The sequence below is a fragment of the Sapajus apella genome, unplaced genomic scaffold, assembly GCF_009761245.1.
Source record: "Sapajus apella isolate SASKATOON/1434 unplaced genomic scaffold, GSC_monkey_1.0 scaffold26, whole genome shotgun sequence".
Lineage (NCBI taxonomy): Eukaryota > Metazoa > Chordata > Mammalia > Primates > Cebidae > Sapajus > Sapajus apella.
In genome coordinates, this window is record NW_022436966.1 from 2,090,067 (window position 1) to 2,109,132 (window position 19,066).

Consider the following 19,066-nt stretch of genomic DNA (forward strand, 5'->3'; position numbering starts at 1 on the left):
ACTCCAGCAATAGTTTTCCTATAAAATTAAGAAAAATTGTTCAAAATTATAAAAGCCAGTGTGGGCAAAGAGTTGATGAAATAGGTACTCTCCTTTATTGCTGGAAGCAATTCAGCAACCCTTCAGAAAAGCAATTGGGCACTAGGCCCTGAAAAACATAAAACGGTTTATGCCCTTTTCCCATATTCCTGGTAGTCATCCAGATTAGCCAGAAAGCTAGATGTATGTACAAAGACGTTCACGCTAGCGTTACTTGTAATGCATCCTTCATTCACTATAGAATTATTGATTGGCTACCCTGTGGGAGGTTACCACAAGTGCTAGGAATACGAAGATGAATGAGACACAATCCAAGCTCTTAAGAGTGTGACTACTGGTTGGAAATTGTAACCTAAACAGCAGGTATAGTACAAGGTGATGTGCTACTTAATAGCAGAGTACACAGGTGCCAGGGTGAGGAGCGCCCGATGTCGACTGCCGGCATCAAGTCAGGCTTCCCAAAGCAGGTCTCAAGGATGACGAGGTAGCCCATGCAGACAAAGGAAAAGGGGGCATTCCAAGCACAAGTATGGCATGGGCAAACACAACAGAGACTTTAGGCACTTGGGGAACAGCAAGGCGTTGGTCTGGCTGAGGGGACAAAGGGAGCACCAGGGCCGTGGGGCCCAAGGAGGCAGGAGGGGAGGAGGTGCAGATCACAAACGGTCCTGGAGTCCTGCAGAGCAATTTGGACTGAATCCTGTAGATCAGTGTTTCCCAAAATGTGTTCTTTGAGTGTCGGGTTCTCTGGGGAGCTAATGAGTGCTTAAACAGATTAAACAGGCTCCTTCCCTGCAGCCGCCTCAGAGCCTCTCATACGCCACCGTGCACTGTAAATCTCTAAGCATGCAGTGTTTCCCAGTCTCTCTTACTCAGGAACCCTTTTTAAGTGGAGCATTTCACAAGCCTCCAATGCACTTTGGAAAACACCTCCTTAAGCTTGTCTGGTGGATTGCCCCAGCCAGAGCCAACCTTAACAAAAAAGCTGTGCTGGTAAAGGGGTTGGGAGGGGAGGCTGGAGTTCAGACTTGGGAAACCCAAAAGCAAGAAACCTCTAGCACCACCCAGGACTGAGTCTGAATCTGAGGGAAACTCAGGCACTGGTCACTGAGACACGGCCCCAGCCGTGGGCAGCTCTGGCTCATCAGACCTCACTGCGGCCTGGTGTGGCAGGACCATCCCACAGGACCACCTACCTGGCCCACCGCTGTGACCTCACCTGGAGCTGTAAAGCCAGCAAAGAGGGCACCGGACCTTCTACTTTCTTGAGAGGTACTCACCCGTGTAAATTAATAAATGATGTGACACTGGTCTACCAGCCGTCTCTCATTGGCTTGGTTAGGCAAGTTGGATCCCCTGAGCCCAGTGACCTGGGAGGCCCTCAAAGAGGAGTTTCGGGGCCCCTCCTAAGCTAAAGGCCATCCCTGGAATGTGGTGACCTCATGAAAGAATGGCCTGAGGGTCCTCCGTCCAGGCAGGCAGTTCTATAAGCAGAGCTTATGATCCCTCCCACCACAACAGCCATTCTCAGCTGGCAGAGGGGGCTAAACCGACACCTTCCTCCCCATTTCCTTTGAGAAGCACCAATCGACAATGAAGAGCAGCTCAGCTCAGGCTGCCCTTCAGGGAAGTAATGCTACCCACTCCACACCAAAGGGGTGGGCAGGACGGAGCTAGGTGTGGTGTGGGTGAAGCATTATAAGTCCTCTCAAGTCATAGCTTTTCATTTCAAAGCAAACTCAGTACGTACAAAAGATGTTCACGAAGCAGTGGCAACCTCACCCCAACAACAAAAAGAAGTCATTGAACTGGCCGGGTGCGGTGGCTCACGCCTGTAATCCCAGCACTCTGGAGGCTGAAGCGGGTGGATTGCCTGAGGTCAGGAGTTCCAGACCAGCCTGGCCAACATGGTGAAACCAATCTCTACTAAAAATACAAAAAATTCACCAGGCAGGGTGGTGGGTGCCTGTAACCACGGCTGCTTGGGATGCTGAGGCAGAAGAATTGCTTGAACCTGGGAGGCAGAGGCTGCAGTGAGCCAAAATCACACCATTGCACTCCAGCCTAGGCAACAAGAGCTAAGCTCTGCCTCAAAAAAAAAAAAAAAAAAAAAAAAGAAGTCATTGAATTAAGCATCATTTTATGTTTTTTATGCCTAATTGCTGCACAGGGCACACACATTAATAAACACACAAGCACATGCCACAGACACCCTTCCATTGGTCCAGAGAATTGATATTCCATCCATACACTCGAACCCCACCCAAGGTGCAACCCTCCGGCCATCTCGATGGCAGTCTCCAGGAAAGCCTCCTCCCAAATTCAGTATTATTCAACAAGTATTTTCTAGGCAACCCCTGCCTGTCTCCTCAAATGCTTGACCAGAAGGAGCAGCCATGGCCCCGGTGTCCAGGCAGCCCCAAGACCCACCATATAGAGAGAAGCAAAGAGCACAGCACGGGACTGTGGGAGTCCCCCAGGGAAAGGCCCAGAGAGCCACAGGTCAGAGGTGCCGGGAGAGTGGCTTAAGACGGCCTTCTCTGCCCCAGACACCCGGCAGGCAGCTGGAAGCTGCACCAGCGACAGACACTGTGCCAGGCCCTCCCCTGGCCCCAGACATTCCGGATTCACACATGAGTTTCCTCAGAGAAATGCCAGCCGGTGGCCATGCACAGCCTCCGGCCGCCAGCCGCCCCAGGGTCAGTTCCAGGGGAGAAATTGCTTTGGTTTAGGGTTTGGGAGTGAAAATAAACACTCTGGGTTTTATAGGTTCACCCATGTCGGCTGCTGTTTTCCTTTCCAGCAGCTGCTCAATCGGGCCTTTCATTCAGAAGCCAGTGGCCTCTGAGGAAGCCCTGGGCAGTGCCCTCAAAGCTCAAGGGATGTTTATTTGGGGGAGGGGGTGGGGCCAGGATGGAAAGTGTGACGTCTCCGCAGACCAGTGCCCCGCTGCCATGCCAGTGCCTTCTCCAGCATAGGCTCCCAGCGCTGGGCCCTTGGAGGAGCTCCCTCCCCTCTCTGCCGGGTCCTCAGCCAGCAGGGCCTACAGAGGACAGGGGGCTTCTGTCTGGGTCCCACCTGGCCACCTACCTCTTACAAATCCACTCCCTGCACCCCCACCTCTCATGCCCTCCTGGGAAGGGAGAGGAAGCAAAGCTATAAGTTCGTCCATGTCCTTTTTCTCAGAGTAAGTTCTAATTGTCAGACTCCTGGACAAGTTTCCTAGGAAGTAGCTACTGCTGAGACCCATCTGGCAGGCTAGTGCTGAAGACACTCGCAGAGGGAGCTCTCAGGACCCTGGCCCAAAGCAAAACGGGGTAAAACGTCCCCATCCACCCTGGCCCTGGCTGCACGAAGCTGGAGGATGGGCCAGAGTGAAAACCGCAGCTGCTGGAGAGGAGGACGAGGACTGGACCCCACACCGGGGAGGAGAGTGGACCAGCAAGGAAGCCGGGCAGACGACCATCAGCTGCAGAGACATGCGGTGACCAGGAGGTCACTCCCATGGAACTCAGTTCTACTCAACCAAACAGCAGGCACTCAGATGGTGAGAGCCTTGGGTTCCATTCCCCGCTCTGTCACTTGGTAGCCAATTTAATGCAAGCATTTAGTTAACCTACCCGAGTCGCTGTTTCTTCACCTATAAAATGGGGATGTTGGTAACCAACTTCATTGTAAGGGTTACATGAAATAATGTCAGCAAAATGTCTGAGCACATAATGAGCACTTAGCAAGAGTTTGTTCTTTTGTTTTGTTTTGAGACAGAGTCTCGCTCTGTCACCCAGGCTGGAGTGCAGTGGTGCGATCTCCACTCGCTGCAACCTCTGCCTCCCGGGTTCAAGCGATTCTCCTGCCTCAGCCTCCCAAGTAGCTAGGACCACAGGTGTGTGCCACCACACCCAGCTAAATTTTTGTGTTTTTAGTAGAGACGGGATTTCACCGTGTTCTCCTGGATGGTCTCCATCTCCTGACCTCGTGATCTGCCCGCCTCGGCCTCCCAAAGTGCTAGGATTACAGGCATGAGCCAGCTGCACCTGGCCAAGTGTTTGTTCTTTAGCCATCAAGTGCCGCAGGTTCAAAGGTAAGATGAGGCCCCTTCCTGGGGGAGCTCGTGGTCAGAGCAGGAAGGAGGTGGCAGAGATAGACCACTGTTGATCTGTGCAGTGGGGAAGACCTCCAAGGGAGGTGCTGGTGAGGAGCTGGCCAAGTGCTGAGGAAAGGGCAACCAGCTCAGCTTGGGGAAGTCAGAGGGCATGTGGACTGGGTCTTGAAGGATGACTAGAAGTTTGCTGGTTAGAAATAGCGGGCAAATGCATTCTAGACAGAGACAGCACTGAGGGCAAAGGCCAGGTGTGGGCAACGTGGACAGAAGTTGGAGCTGGAGCTACTGGAGAGAAGGCCATGAGCAAAAGGTAAACCAGGTGGCAACCACAGGGTCAGATCACAAGGGATTTGTGGGCTGCGCTGAAGAGCTGGAGGTTACCTGTCAGTGTCTATACTTGAAATCAGGGGAGAGAAGTAACAAGACGTGTCTGGGGCAGTGCAGAAGGTGGCAAAGAGGCCAGGAGATGACCAGAATGACCTAGATACAGAGGGGCAAGGTCAGTGTCAGATGGCAGTGTGACATTACAGAGGAGGGAACAGATCTGAGAGGGATTCAGGAGGCAGAATCCTTAGGACTGAGTGACTGAGAACTTCCAGCCTGGGTAACAGACGGCTGCCAACCCCAGGGCCATGGCAGGAAATACAGAGGCAGCCTGGAACTTGGTGGGGGAAGTTGGGGAGCAAGGTCACATGGAGGCTTGCACAGGATGAACTGAGGTGAGTGGAGGTGGAGAAGTGGAGGGACCCAGTGCCCAAAGAGAGGACGCAGACAAGACTTCTTGGAGTATCAGGCTTAGAGGACAACAGAGCATCAGGTAGAAGCAGGTGAGGGAGGAGGCTGCAGGAGACCCTGCAGAGACTGGCAGCAGGACCCAAGGTCAGAGGGGCTTTCAGGAAGGAGAGGACACTCAGCGAAGCCTGATCCTCCCAAGGAATCCAGCAGGCCATGGACACGAGTTTGCTGCAATGATGACCAAGAAGCCACAGGACCCAGATGCCAGGACCCACCTCCATGCACCCGGCAAATAGCACCCCTTGTTGCCGGAAAGCCAGATGTCTCATTCTCAGCTCTCTGGCTCTCCTGTCTCTCTCCCACTTACCAGAAAAAGAGTCCTTGTCCATCGCAGGAAGGTCCCGGGCCTGGTACATGTAGCAGCGTAGATGGTAGCGGTTCCCATCTTTACCAAGGAAAAAACAGAGGTGCCAGAGTGAGTGGCTGGGGTGGTTTAGAGCTGGGGCTCAGGGGGAGGTGGAGTCTGTCCCTAGAAAGGGCAGCAGACAGAGGGGCTGAATGAGGGAAGCCACACAGGCCACTGTGCCAGGTCAGAGCAGACCACAGCTTGAAGGCGGACACCTGACTAATTAATGTGTCCTTGGGCCAGGCTGGGGCTGGGGGAGAAGAGGTAGAGGAGGAGGAAGGGAGGAGGGAAGGCCAAATAGACAATGGGAGCAGGCACAGAGCACACGGCCTTAAATGCCCGATCTCAGACTCGAGTGGGTGGACACACCACACAGACAGGCACACACACACACACCAGAAGACACTGACCCACCAAAAAGCACACAGACTCGGCTCCCCAGAGCCCCACATACATACCTGACCATATAACGTCATCCAAACGGAAGCATAAGGTGACACACCCCATCACCCCACAGATGCCTTGAAGCCTCACTTACAGTCAAATATGCAGGAAATCGTGGGTCTGTTGACACCGAAGCTCAAGGTGGAGACGGACATGGAATCTTCACTGCTGTCGTCCACCACGCCGCCCTGGAGACATGAAGCTGGTTATGGCAAATTCTGCCTGCAGACCTGGGGGTACCAGGGAGACTAGCCCAGAGAGTTGGGTCCCCAGGACCACGAGATCTCTCGGCTGCTGAAAGCTGAGCCATCAGCCTCTAATTTCACTCTGGGGAGCTCGTTCTCTCCTAAAGAATATCCAGACTCTTATGCCTATAATCCCAGCACTTTGGGAGGCCGAGGCGGGTGGATCACGAGGTCAAGAGATCGAGACCATCTGGTCAACAAGGTGAAACCCCATCTCTACTAAAAATACAAAAATTAACTGGGCATGGTGGCGCGCGTCTGTAATCCCAGCTACTCGGGAGGCTGAGGCAGAATTGCTTGAAACCAGGAGGTGGAGGCTGCGGTGAGCCGAGATCGTGCCATTGCACTCCAGCCTGGGTAACAAGAGCAAAACCTCGTCTCAAAAAAAAAAAAAAAAAAAAAGAATATCCAGACTCTAATGTCAAAGCACCATAGGCTGTGGGAAATTCTTCTCCCTCTCTAGTGAAGACTAGATGAGCCAGAACAAAATTTTTTGTTGTTCCAGCCAAACAGATTAGAAGGAAGCCCTCTAAGGGGCTCTCCAGGAGTGAATCAAATGGGCATCTGCCCACTAGGGACAAGTCCAGTGGATCTGAAATGTGGAGGTTCAGGCCAGCATCTCTGGGTCCCCATCTCTGCCTCCCCCTGCTACACATCGAGCTGGGTCCCAAGCTCTGGAGGAAGCTGTACCACACACCAACCATCTCTCACCAGTTCCCACTCTGCTGAGGGTGAGCAGGGCTCAGGCTGAGGCCAGGGATGGGGACAGGAGTGGGTGGACCATCAGGCTCAGAAGCCAAGCTGTCCATTTACTGTGTATAAAGCTAGATGGTCAGCTCTGCCATCTCGCCCTCATTAGCACTGGGCTCCAACGACTGAGCCACAAACCACTTTGGGGAGCACCAAGACCAGACCACTTCCCTGGGCCAGACCCCCAGCTCTCAAGTGCCCAAGCCACAGCCTACAGAGGGACTGGGCAGAATGGGGGCAGTTACTAGACACCCCAGGCTGTCTGCTCCCTCTGCACTCACTCAGATTTCTCCAAGTGTCTCTCTCCTCTCCTCTCCCACCTGCCTGCTCCCCAAATTGTCACCTGCTCCATTTCAGAGGGTGGGGTTAGGTAGTAAGGCGGTCTCTGCTCCACTTCCTTGTTCAGTCCCACATCTCACAAATGTTTACACACCCTTGAAAAAAAACCCTGGCTTCTTCCTCAGATGGCCCATTCATCCCACCCAGGCCCACCCACAATGGCCAGTTCCCAGGATTCTTCTGCTGGGCCACCCTGCGCTTCACCCTAGAATCATTTTCCAAGAATTTCAAACTCTCCCCAGGTTCTGAAGCTACAAACTCCCCCAGGGCCTCCCAACACAAGACATTACTGCCACGACTGTGCCCTTGCTCCAAACCATGCCCACCCTCAGAGCCCAGTCCCAGAGCCCCTTGTCCAAGAAGCCTCCCTGGACACCTGTTCTCCCACCTCTGGCCAGCCCATCCCCAAGCCAAAACCAGCTCCATCACCCTCTGTCACTGTGCAGCTTCTCAGCCTGAATCCAATGGCCTGAAAGGTCCAGTCCAGCCTTCTCCTGGTCAGACCCCCAGTGACCCGTCCTATCTTCCCCATCCAACACCAAGGCTTTCTTCCCCCAAACCCCGCTCTTGATTTCAGGCAAACCACGCTCCTCAAAGCTGTGCCAGACCCACTCACTCCCATAGTAAGCTCACACTGTTCCCCAGCCAGAGGTGCTCTCAGCCATGCCAGGCCTCCCCGTCTTCATGTCATCTTAGGACACCTGAGCAAAGCCTGCCATGGTCACTCTGGGTCAACAAAGAACTGCATCCTCAAGGCAGGCTGGGCCTCCCTTCCTCTGCTCCATCGCTGCAAAGGGCCTGCAAAACACACACTTGGGAAAGACCGAATTCCTCTGTTCTCTCAGGGGACTCTCCAAGGTACAGCTATCCTGAGTGGGCTCTGCCTCCACCACAGGACATCCCCATTTCTAACAGGGAGACGCAGTAACTCTCCTCTTCCTTTAGGCACAACTTCAATACGGGCTCTGACACCAGATTCATCGGGCTCCAGTTCTGGCCCTGCCATTTACTACTACCGGCTGTGTGACTTCGGGCAAGTTGCTTAGCTTCTCTGAATCGGTCACTTTATAAATTTGGGACAATTATACAGTATCTATTTTAGAGAGCTGCTTTGATTATTAAAGAAGATAGAGGACATATAGTTCTTAGCACACTATCTGGCTCACGGTAAATGCTCAAGAAATGTTAGCTATCAATGATCTAATCAGAGAAATAAGGCACAGGGCTTGGGGAGGGGACATGTCATAAACTATCAAGTTTGTCCTGTGCTGGGAGTGGTGTTCACATCGCCCATATTTGCTCAAAATGATTCCAAGGTATAAAAGTGGACATTTCAGTAAGAATCAAGCAAGCCAGCGAAGGCCTCTCCCAGTGCCTCCAGGCAATGGTGGTTTGTTCATGGAGTTTCTCTTTCTCTCTCTCTTTCTCAATTTCTTTCTCTCTCTCTCTCCATTTATTTCTCTCTCTCTCTCTCTCTCTCTCTCACACACACACACACACACACACTCTCTCTCTCTCTCTCTCACACACACACACACACACACACACACACATACACACGAACAGGGAGAGGTGCCATACCACATGCGAGGAAGGACCCAAAGGCCCGAAATCCTCCCTTGTGACAGGTGTTGGAAGCCCTGGGCCCCTGCCAGGAGAGGTGTTTGGCCTGGCCCTGGCCCTGCAGTGCTGGCATCCTGCTGGAGGGAGCATCAAGCCCAGCAGTGAATGACTGAAGAGCAGCCCCCTGGCTGCAGGGTATGCAACCCCAAACCCAAGGCCAGACCTAGGGGCCCAGGAGGTCACCTAGGCTTGAGAGGCAGGGACACTAAGGAAGGGCAGGTTAGGACACTGGAAATAGGGCTTGGCCAGCCCCCAGGTGAAACAATGTGTGATGCCTGCATCTCCCTCCCCTCCAGCTCTGGGGCCGGCGCAAGGGGTGGGAGCAGCAGAAGTAGGGAGGGTGGGGGTGGACTTAGCTGTGGGCAGGTGGGACGGACTCTACGATTCCCTCCACCTCGGTCTGGCCACACACAGGTGCCACAGCCGCAGGTAGGGTGCTAGGGTAAGTGTAGGGAGGGAGGCGCCTCCAGCTCCAGGGCCCCATCCTTCCTCTCCCTCCCAGCACTGCAGGGACCTCCCTGATTGCGGATGGCTGCCAGTGCACATCCCCACTCACCTCACACCTCCTCCAGATGGCCCCCTCCCCAGGCCCCTGTCAGCACCACTCCCAAGGCCTCTGTCTAGGGTTCTGGCAGCATGTTCTGGGTCTCTGTCCAAGGGCAGGGCCTCCTGCCTGCAATCAGAAGCAGCATCTGCCTCCTCAGGATTTCCATGCGGGCCTCATTGAGTGCATGGCCCCTAGCAGGCCCTGTCCTGCAGGCTGGGGAAGCAGCACTCCCTTTGGAAATGCCCCTCACACTGCCTCCGCTCCAAAACCTGACCTGGCTCCGGAGGAGGGGCCCAGCCACACCAAACCTGGCCCAGAGCCCCCTGCCCACCCTCACCCCATCTGCCACCCAAGTGTAGACCTTTTCCATTACCTCAGGGAGACAGATGAGGATTGCTGGGAAGAAGCATCACCGGGGAACCAGGGGAGACACACACCCCCAGAGCCAGGCTGAGGGAAGCCACTAAGCTCAGTCCCTCTTGGTACCGCCCTGATTCACGCTCTGGGCAAAATTCCACCCGCACGCCTGGCCAACATCCTTACATCCTCTGGCCCACTGGCCCTCCTAGGGGAGCCAGGACTCTCCACGTATCCCCATTAGACCCCAGGAGCAGAGGGAAGGCCACCCCTCCCTCCTGGCCCGCCGTGGCCTCTGATTTGACTCTCTGGCAGTCAGGACACTACCAAGCCCCCACGCCCTCACACCCCCTCACTCCCAAACCCCCTCACCCCCTACCTGCTCACACCAGCAGGGACACTATGGGGTCTCCTTTCTTGCCCCCAGGCCCTTGCCCCATGTGTCCCCTGACTTTTCCATGCAGTCTCATCATGAAGATCACCCTGCAAGGATGTGTTAGGCACTCCCCCAGGGCACTCCCACAGCGCCCTGAACGTCCCCAGCCACTGCACCCACCGCCTTATATTTTGAACACCCATCTGCTTGTCCCACTGAGAGCCCAGCCAGGTTCTCAGCGTGCACCCATCACCCAGCAGAGCCTCTCACAGGCAGCAGGTGCTCAACACATCATGAGTGAACGTATGAGCAATGAGCACCTGCCTCAGAGGAAGACAACCACGTCAGCATTGAAGAGGGCTGATGATACAGCCTGGCCTGGTAGGGACCCACCAATGTCATGCCTTCGTGACTTTGAAGTATGTTCTGGTTTTCATCAGTGTGGCTCAAGCTTGGGGAATTTCTCTCAAAGCAAGCAACAAAGCCTCTTGAAAACCCAATCTGGGAACTTTGGGAAACCATCTCCCTCCTGTCAGTCTCTCCTCTGATGTGCCACCCACTTACAAGGCCTCTACTCTGTGCCAGGTATTGCTCATTCAAGTCAGGAAATGACTATTGCTGCTCATGTGGCCAGGGGCACCTGCCCAGAGAGGCCATCCCTGCCCATCCTGTTGATAATTGCATTCTAACACACACAGCCTCACATGTACCCACACAGGCCTGCTGTGGAAAACGCAGGGTTCTTCAACCTTGGAACTACTTACGTTTGGGCTGGAGTATTCTTTGTATGGGGTTGTCCTGTGCATTACAGATGTTTAGCAGCATCCCTGGACTCTTCCTGTTAGAGGCCAGTAGCATCTCCACTGAGTTACGACACTAAAAATGTCTCCAGACATTGCCCAATGTCCCCTGGGGCCAGGCTGGGGCGGAACTGTGCCCTGTAGAGAACTAGCAGTGAAAACTGAATGAAATGACACCCCACAGTCTTTGGCGGGCACCCGATTTAACTCTTTCATCTCTCCAGGCTCTTATTAAATAATACTCCTCCCCTCTGGCCTTCTGTAAATGTCTTGACCCCATTGTATTCCCTCTGCCACAGGGCCTTTACACAGGATGTCCTCTGTTTGGAGTGCCTTCTCGAATGAGCTAACTTGGGCTCTTCCTACAGCTGCATCATCTCTGAGGCATGGGTACCTCCTTGACTGTCCAGACTTCAGCAGCAGCCCCCTACCCATCCTCTCCCAGCGTCTCCCCTGCATCCACCCTCCAGGTATGCAGGCAAGGCATGCACACTCCTTTATCCCCTGCACCCAGTCTAATATTGGGCATGTGGTGGCCACCCAATGAAGATTTATCACATGTAATGAATCACCAGCATTCCCTTGCCCTAAGCCACATGTGCAGTACCCAGGCCTAAGGTCTCAGGGCAAAGAACGGGAAAGGTGCATCGGACAGCACCTCCTACCTTCAGGAAGCTCAGGGTCGGGTCTGATGTTACTATGGAAAGAGGGACTAATGTGGACTCACTGACACCCCAGGAAGAGGCCATCTGTGGGGTGGGATGGAATGGGGTGGGCCTTTGGAAGGCCCTACAGGGAGGCTTCCTGGAGGAGGGGAAGGAGGGTGCGGGAACTGGAAGAGCAGCAGCAGCACGCTGGAGCTTAGAGGAGAGGCTTAGCCAGGTGGACAAGGCCGGGAGAGGAAGTGCTGCTTTCCCTCTGCTCCCACCCTGGGCCCTGTGCAGAGCCAGGCTGCAGGAGAGGCTGATGCTCTGGTTTCTGCCCACCCACCCTTCACCCCCACTTGTACACACATACTCTTGCCCAGCCCCAGGGCCAGGCCCAGGGCATTGGGTTCCCCACAGTCACATTCCTGCCTCGATAGCTCATGCCACCACGACTCCCAGGCTGGGGCTGGCAGCCACACAGTCTGTGGCCACGCACTCCATCTTGGGCTAGCTGTGTAAGGGATCTTGCTGCTCGTCCAGGGGACTGGGTGGCCTCCAACCCGCTGCTCTCCGGCTGGAAGCCACAGCTCCCTGAAGGAGCTGAGCGTAGGAATATGAGGAACTCTCTGCCTCCCAGAGCCACAGGGATCCCCCAAGCATCCCCAGAGCCAATGGCCAGACACACCTGAGTCTGCCAAGGACTGACATCCAAGGACCACAGCCAGGAGGAGACGGGCAGGTTCTGGGGAAACACAGCCTACAAAGGGGACTCCTCAACCCATCTAAATCTGATCAAGACCAAGATGGAGCCCCCACCAGCCTGTCTGAGATTCCTTCTGCACCATGGGGTGTCTGTGCCATGTGCAAACCCTTGTTTGCAATGGTGCCTTGCTCTAAACAGGGCCTAGAGGTCTGGCTCAGCAACTATAAAGTGGAGACAGGAAGGCGACAGAAGGGCCAGAGCAGGGGTGGACACAGCAGCAAGTCACAGGCTAAGCAGCTGAGCAGGCAGGGGACAGCCCCACAGTGGCTGGAAAGGAAGCATCTCAGGACACCACCAGGGAGCCACAGAGACCTTCCCTGCCCCAGCAGAGTCAATCAGACGGGTATGGACCATCTGGAGGCTGGCTACCCTCCTTCACTTTATGGGGAGGATGCAACTCCTACACAGGAGGGAACCAAAGAGCATCCGTGGCAGCGCTGTTGGAAGGGGCACTCCTATTGGCCATCCCCCATCTCTTATGTAAAAAGGATTAGGGAGCCCCTAAAACCAGCAGGTGCTGGAGTGAGCTCGTGTGGTTCACGAGAGCAGATTATCTTTTCAGGAATTTTGCAAGCCAGTTGTTAAACTCAGCCATTAGTAAGAATTAAATCATATATATTTACCACTAAAGAAACTATATTTAAAAACACAAGGTGGTAAATACTTGAAGTCATTCTTTTTCTTTCTTTTTTTTTCTTTTTTTGTTTGAGATGGAGTCTTGCTCTGTCACCCAGGCTGGAGTGCAGTGGTGGGATCACAGCGCACTGCAGGCTTGACTTTCCTGAGCTCGAGCAATCCTCCCACCCCAGCCTCCCAAAGTGCTGGGATTGCAGGCGTGAGCCACCATGCCAGCCCGTTCTAATTCTAGTACTACCTTTTCCTGTTATCTCTGCTCCTGAGGCTGCTTCTGTCTCACGTATCTGTGACGGAAATATTATACATCAGCACGCTACGGCCCGTCTCTTCCCAGTGTTGAGTGGTGCCACGTTGTTAGCTTGAAATTGGCCATGCCAGGAACATCTACACCATGGAAATCAGCAAATGCTACAAACCAGGGCTGGGGATTGTTTTGTTTTGTTTTGGAGAGCTGGTTGTTAAACACTGACCAGCACAGTTCCTCATTTCCCTGGCTGCTGCAGCCTGAGCTTGCAGCTTCCAGGTCTTCACCATCTTTAAAAGACAGAATGGAATGCAGGAACACACAGACTCCCTTTCTAATCAGGCTGATTGCAACCCTAGAGCTCTTTACTATGGGCTTTGCTGGAACGTCCAAATGCCAACACGATGATATAGTGTAGACTGCTACAAACCCTGCACAACACAACCATGATCCATAAAATTTTTCACAATATCCATAGCTAAACAATTATGACTTGGCTTCTCTGTTGCCTCAGCCTGCTTATCTGTAAAATGGGAGTGCTGATAGACCCTATCTCCTAGAATTGCTGGAAGGGTTACATGTGATATTATGCGGACAGGCCAGAAGGCAATGGCTGACCCATGGTACATGCCCTACAACAGGGGTTGACAGGCCTTGTCTATAAAGGGCCAAGTGCTAACTACTTTTGATTTTGTGGGCCATACAATCTCTGCTGCAACTGCTCAGCTGCTGTTGTAGCATGAAAGCAGCCACAGGCACTACGTAGGTGGATAAGCACCAGCTGTGTGCCAGTTAAGCCCTTTTTTTTTTTTTTTTTTTTTTTTTTTTTTTTTGAGATGCAGTCTCCCTCTCTGTCCCAGGCTGGAGTACAACGGCATGATCTCAGCTCACTGCAACCTCTGCCTCCCAGGTTCAAGTGATTCTCCTGCCTTAGCCTCCTAAATAATTTTTGTATTTTCAGTAGAGATGGGGTTTTGCCATATTGGCCAGGCTGGTCTCAAACTCCTGACCTCAGATATCTGCCTGCCATGGCCTCCCAAAGTGCTGGGATCAAAGGTGTGGGCCACCGGCCAATAAAGCCTTATTTACAAAAGCAGGCAGAGCGCCAGATTTGCTCTGTAAGACGTAGTTTGCTGACCCCTGCTCCATAAGGGGAGGTTATTATTTTTGTTATATTTTTAGCATTCCCACCTGATAAGTGAGAAAACTGGGGCCCTAAAAAGTTAAGGTCTTTCCAGGGGCTACACAGCAAATTAGTTGGCAGAACTAGGGATACCTCTGCCCACACTCAAGGCTCTTCCCAGGCTCCTGCTACCCCATCAGAGCTCAAAGCACCTGAGCAGAGTTTTGGAGTTCCAGTTGAGTGCCAAGTCAGGGCTGTGGGGAGCCCAGGGCCCAATTCATTTCCCTGGCTGCTCCAGCCTCAGCTTGCAGGGAAACCCCACACAGGCCAGTAGCCCAGGCCAAAGGAGGGGAACCCTTTAAAAGACAGACTCCCTTTCTAATCAGGCTGATTGCAACCTTAAGTAGAATAGCAGGCAAGAGTGCAACCCCATTTAATTTACAGCTGGAGCCAGGGCTTGGAAGCAGCTGCTAAACTCCTTACAAAACTACTGGCTGGCCCTGGGGAGCTGAGGGTGGAATCAGGAAACCTGGAGAATCCACGATGCCACGTGTGGGCTGGCGCAAGCATGTATTCGTGTGTGTTTGTCCCTCGAGGGTTTCCATGTCTCCACATGTGGACATTGCAGAGAACACTGGAGCAGGTTTCATCCCATGCCAGAGTACCTTGGTAATTAGGACAGTTCTATGGCCCAGTTTCCCTGGAATGGTCCTGCTTATGCCTGTTTTTCCAGCGTGATTATTAATAGCATCCCAGACTGGATAAATTATGCTGTCACTCCGGCAATGGCAGATGAAGACCCTCATGCATGTACAATGAACCACATGGGGGACACCCAACACATGCCCCTGACTGTAACACACTCCTCTGCAGCCATGAATCTGGGCACTGGCATTTTGTCAGAGGCACGTGGACATGCAATCGAATCCTCCAGACCTTAGCGTTCAAATCTTAAGGGAGACAGACCCAGGGTCCACACATTGAGAGGAATTACCCAAATTGTCCCCCAATGTAGGACAATAGGAAAAGCAGTGAGGCCTCTGCCTGAGAGGGGATCCAGCCCTCAAGCCACCCGTGCTAGCACAATGCCAGGTACAGAACAGGTGTTCAACTTGAATATTCAAGAAAGAGTCCAGAGATCCACAAAGCCACCTTCCAATAGCCCAGCCCCAGCCCCAGCCATAGGCCTTGATTACTAATGAGGCAAACCCCTCACACCTCCCAGGGCCTGCCCTCACTCACAGTGCCAGCTCTGTGAACCCAGCCTGGGTCCCCTGCCCACAGCATGGCTTCCTTCAGGCGCAGAGCTGCCCCTCCCTGCCCACCTACATCTGCCCTTCTTTGCAGCCAGCTCAAATCCCAAATTACTCCTCTCTGGCACCAGCCTTTCCCTGACCCACTTCCCTGTGTGCTGGCTCCCAACTGGTCTTTCCTGCCTGCTGGCCCAGGCTTAAGCCGCCTGTCTCCGAGGGTCCTCTCTACTGCAGTCGGGACGCTGGCCTCCACCAACCCTCTGCAGGTTTCCCGGGGTGGGGTCTCGGGGGCCAGCTCCTCTCTAGCTGCCTGACTGCCCCAGGACAGTCAAGCTGCCTGGCTATCAGGTTAGGAGAAGGTCACCAAGGGCAGAGGCCTCTAGCCAGCTGCCCAGCAGCCTGCCGCATCCAGTCCTCCTACCCTGGGACTCCACCACAAAGGGACTCCATGGAGCAGGAGGGAAATGATGCCCTCATAGAAGTGGGGGAATGAAAGTACCAAATGGGGAGTTGGCTGCTGGTCAGGAGACACCTGGGGAAAGGGGCAGAAGAAAGGACAGAAAAGCCATTGCCCAGGCCTCAGTTCTAGTACTGACTTGTGCTGTGCTGCTGGGCATCCCCTCTCAGGCCTCTGTTTCTTCCAGAGCGACATGAGGGGCTGGGAGCTGTTCCAAAGCAGCACTGTCTAATAGATCTTCCCTCAGTAGACCTTCCTCCCATAGACCTTCCTCCCATAGACCTTCTTCCCATAAACCTTTCTCCCATAGACCTTCCTCCAATAGACCTTCCTCCCATAGACCTTCCTCCCATAAACCTTCCTTCCATAGACCTTCCTCCACTAGACCTTCCTCCCATAAACCTTCCTCCCATAGACCTTCCTCCACTAGACCTTCCTCCCACAGACCTTCCTCCAATAGACCTTCCTCCAATAGACCTTCCTCCAATAGACCTTCCAGCAGTGATAAAATCATCAATGGTTGCACCACCCAATGTGGTAGCCAGCCACTCAGCAGGTATGGCTACTGAGCACTGGAAATGTGGCCTGTCTGATTGGGGAATTGAATTTCCTTATTCTGATTACTTTAAATGTAATCTTAAGAAGCCACCCATGGCTAGTGGCTACTGTGTAGGAAACTGCAGCTCTAGAGCCTCAGTCTCCCCAACTATAAAATGGGGCTAATAATAGAATCCAGCCTTCTGGGGTCATTATGAGATGACACATGTAAAGACTGGTTTTTAGCACATGATAAAATCAATATTAAGAATTCTTATTCTGTATGGGGTCCTGGGTCCCCTGGAGCATTGGATAAAACCACAGACCTTACACCAGATCATACATGTGTGCATGTCCACGCACAACTTTGCATCCAATATCAAGATGCTCCTGCAGCTCCCACGGCGGGTCAGGCACACCTTTAGAAAATGAAAGTTTCTTCCAGCTACAGAAATCTCCAAGACTCCGAGCACACGTTGCTGACGTTTCTGTCCCTCCTCTCCCTGCCAGGCCCAGGCATCTCAGAGAACCCTTCCCAACACTCAGAGCCAAGCACAGAGGCAGGGCTTGGAAAAATCCTCGATCATGAAGGGCAGGCCCAGGGCAAGGGCGACAGAATGGATTCTGTGAGCTCATCCCGGCAGCCGTCACCAGAGTTCCCAGAGAGGCCGGTGGCGTCAGGAGGGGGTGACTGGGTGGGAGGCGGCGGTGGTGGCTGCCGTGGCCACAAGGGGTGTGGGGTGGAGAGGGAGGCTGGATGGAACGCGCTATAATAGCGGCTTTGTGCTCTGCTTCCCAGCTCCCTGGGAACGCCAGGAAGATTATGAAACCCGGTGTCTTTGGAAATGCCAGGATATTAGCTGGAAAAAGAATAATACGAAAATAAAATAATGCTCGGGATGGAGACAGCAGACGATTAGCAGACGGAGCCAGGGCCTCCCGCTCCGTGGAAGGAGCCAGGCTTGGCCCCTGCAGAAGGTTTCAGGGAAAGGCTGCCTGTGCTAATGAGCAGACAAGGCCTGCCTTCCAAGGAGACGTCTTCCAGAGGGGAGCTGAAAGGCAAGGCCCAGCCCTCTGGTGGACGTGTGGGTCAGGGAAGGGGTGGCAGGAGGCAAGGGGGCACCTCAGGCCTGGTCCAGAGCTTTCAGATTACCAAGAAGGCTACCTGGCTTCTACCCACCGCCCTTCTCCAGCCCCTGCAAGGCCTGTCTCCCACATCCTCCTTCAAGAAGCCTCCCCTCACTAGACCCTGCAACTCTGGAATGTCTCTTATTCTACCTCCAACACTTCAAAAACACAGATTCCAGGGGTTTATTTGCACTCACATGTGAGCATCTCTCTTCTTGATCAGACAGGAGTTCTCCATGAGCCAGGCCTCCAGCATCAGATCAGGGGATCATTAGAAGCAAAGACCACATTTCTCCCACCAAGCCACAGGGAGAACATATCATCTTGTCCTGCCTCCCTCCCCAGGACCCTGGCCACATACCTCCCAGCAGGAATGCACACACTCTGCCACTCTTAGAAGAGCACCCAAGCAGGGGACCAATGGGAGCCCCATCTTGATGAGGCACTTTGTACTTCACATCTGTGCTACTCCGAGATAGCCCCTGGACCAGCAGCATCAGTGTCACATGGAGCCTTGTTAGACATGAAGACTCTTGGGCCCCACCGGACCCTGAATCAGGAGTCTGCATTTTAACACTATCCCCGGACGGCACCTACTTTCACTAGGTCTGAAAAGCACTTCGCTGGACCCATCATCATTAATCCTTATAATGGTTTTGGGATGCGGTTACTTGCGCAAGTGGGGTAACAGAACCACTAATGGCGTGAGTGACCTGTCCGTAGCAGGGAAAGCAGAATTCAAGCCACAGACGCCTCACCCATCAATGAATCACCAGGCATCAGGGACCCATGGGCAGAGACCAGCTCTCAGGATAGAATCTGGGTCCTAGCACCCAGGAAACCCAACCACCTTCCCCCAGGATGCAGGGGGGACCTTAGCCCTAGTGCTGTGCGGGGGCATCAGGACATCCTGGGACAAAGACAGCAGCTCAGCAGTGGGAGCCCAAACCACCTCCAGTCCTGTCAGAAAGATGGAAAGGTGACCGTGGAGGGTGAGTGTGAGTGTCAGAGAGACAGTATGTGTGAGTGTGCATGCTATCGTGTATGTATTCATGTGAGAGTGTGTAAGGGAGTGTGTATATGTCAGAGTGTGTGTGTGTGCTGGTATGAGTGTGGAGGGAGAATGTGTTGGTGGGTGTGAGGGAGGGTGTGTGTGTGATTGCGTATGTTAGTGTGGGGGGGGGTGTATGAGAGTGGGTATGTGTGTGTGCATGTGTATGTGTTAGTATGTATGACAGTATGTAGACAGAGTGTGTTGATGTGTGTAAGGGTGTGTGTGATTGCACAAGTGTTAGTGTGTTTGTGAGGGAGTGTGTAGGAGTGTGAGTGGGTATGTGTGTGTTGTGTGTGTGTGTGTGGTATGTATGAGTATGTAGAGAGAGTGTGTTGGTGTGTGTGAGGGTGTGTGTGTGATTGCATAGGTGTTAGTGTGTTTGTGAGTGCGTGGGAGTGTGTATGAGAGTGGGTATGCATGTGTTGTGTGTGTGTGTGTGTGTGTCTGGTATGTATGAGAGT

At 53.4% G+C, this 19,066-nt stretch overlaps 1 protein-coding gene across 28 annotated transcripts in view; it reads right to left on the minus strand.

Annotated features, from left to right (window-relative positions):
- Nucleotides 1-19,066, minus strand: part of DYSF (dysferlin) — a 232,015-nt gene that overhangs the window by 90,723 nt on the left and 122,226 nt on the right. For all 28 annotated transcript variants that reach the window (XR_004272972.1, XM_032291772.1, XM_032291768.1 and 25 more), the window contains 2 exons: nucleotides 5,821-5,914; nucleotides 5,244-5,321 (listed from right to left, as the gene is read on the minus strand). Coding sequence is in view for 27 of the 28 variants with exons in the window: in XM_032291772.1 (XP_032147663.1) it covers nucleotides 5,244-5,321; nucleotides 5,821-5,914 (172 nt within the window). In the remaining variant the exon portion in view is untranslated. The remainder of the gene's footprint in view (nucleotides 1-5,243; nucleotides 5,322-5,820; nucleotides 5,915-19,066) is intronic.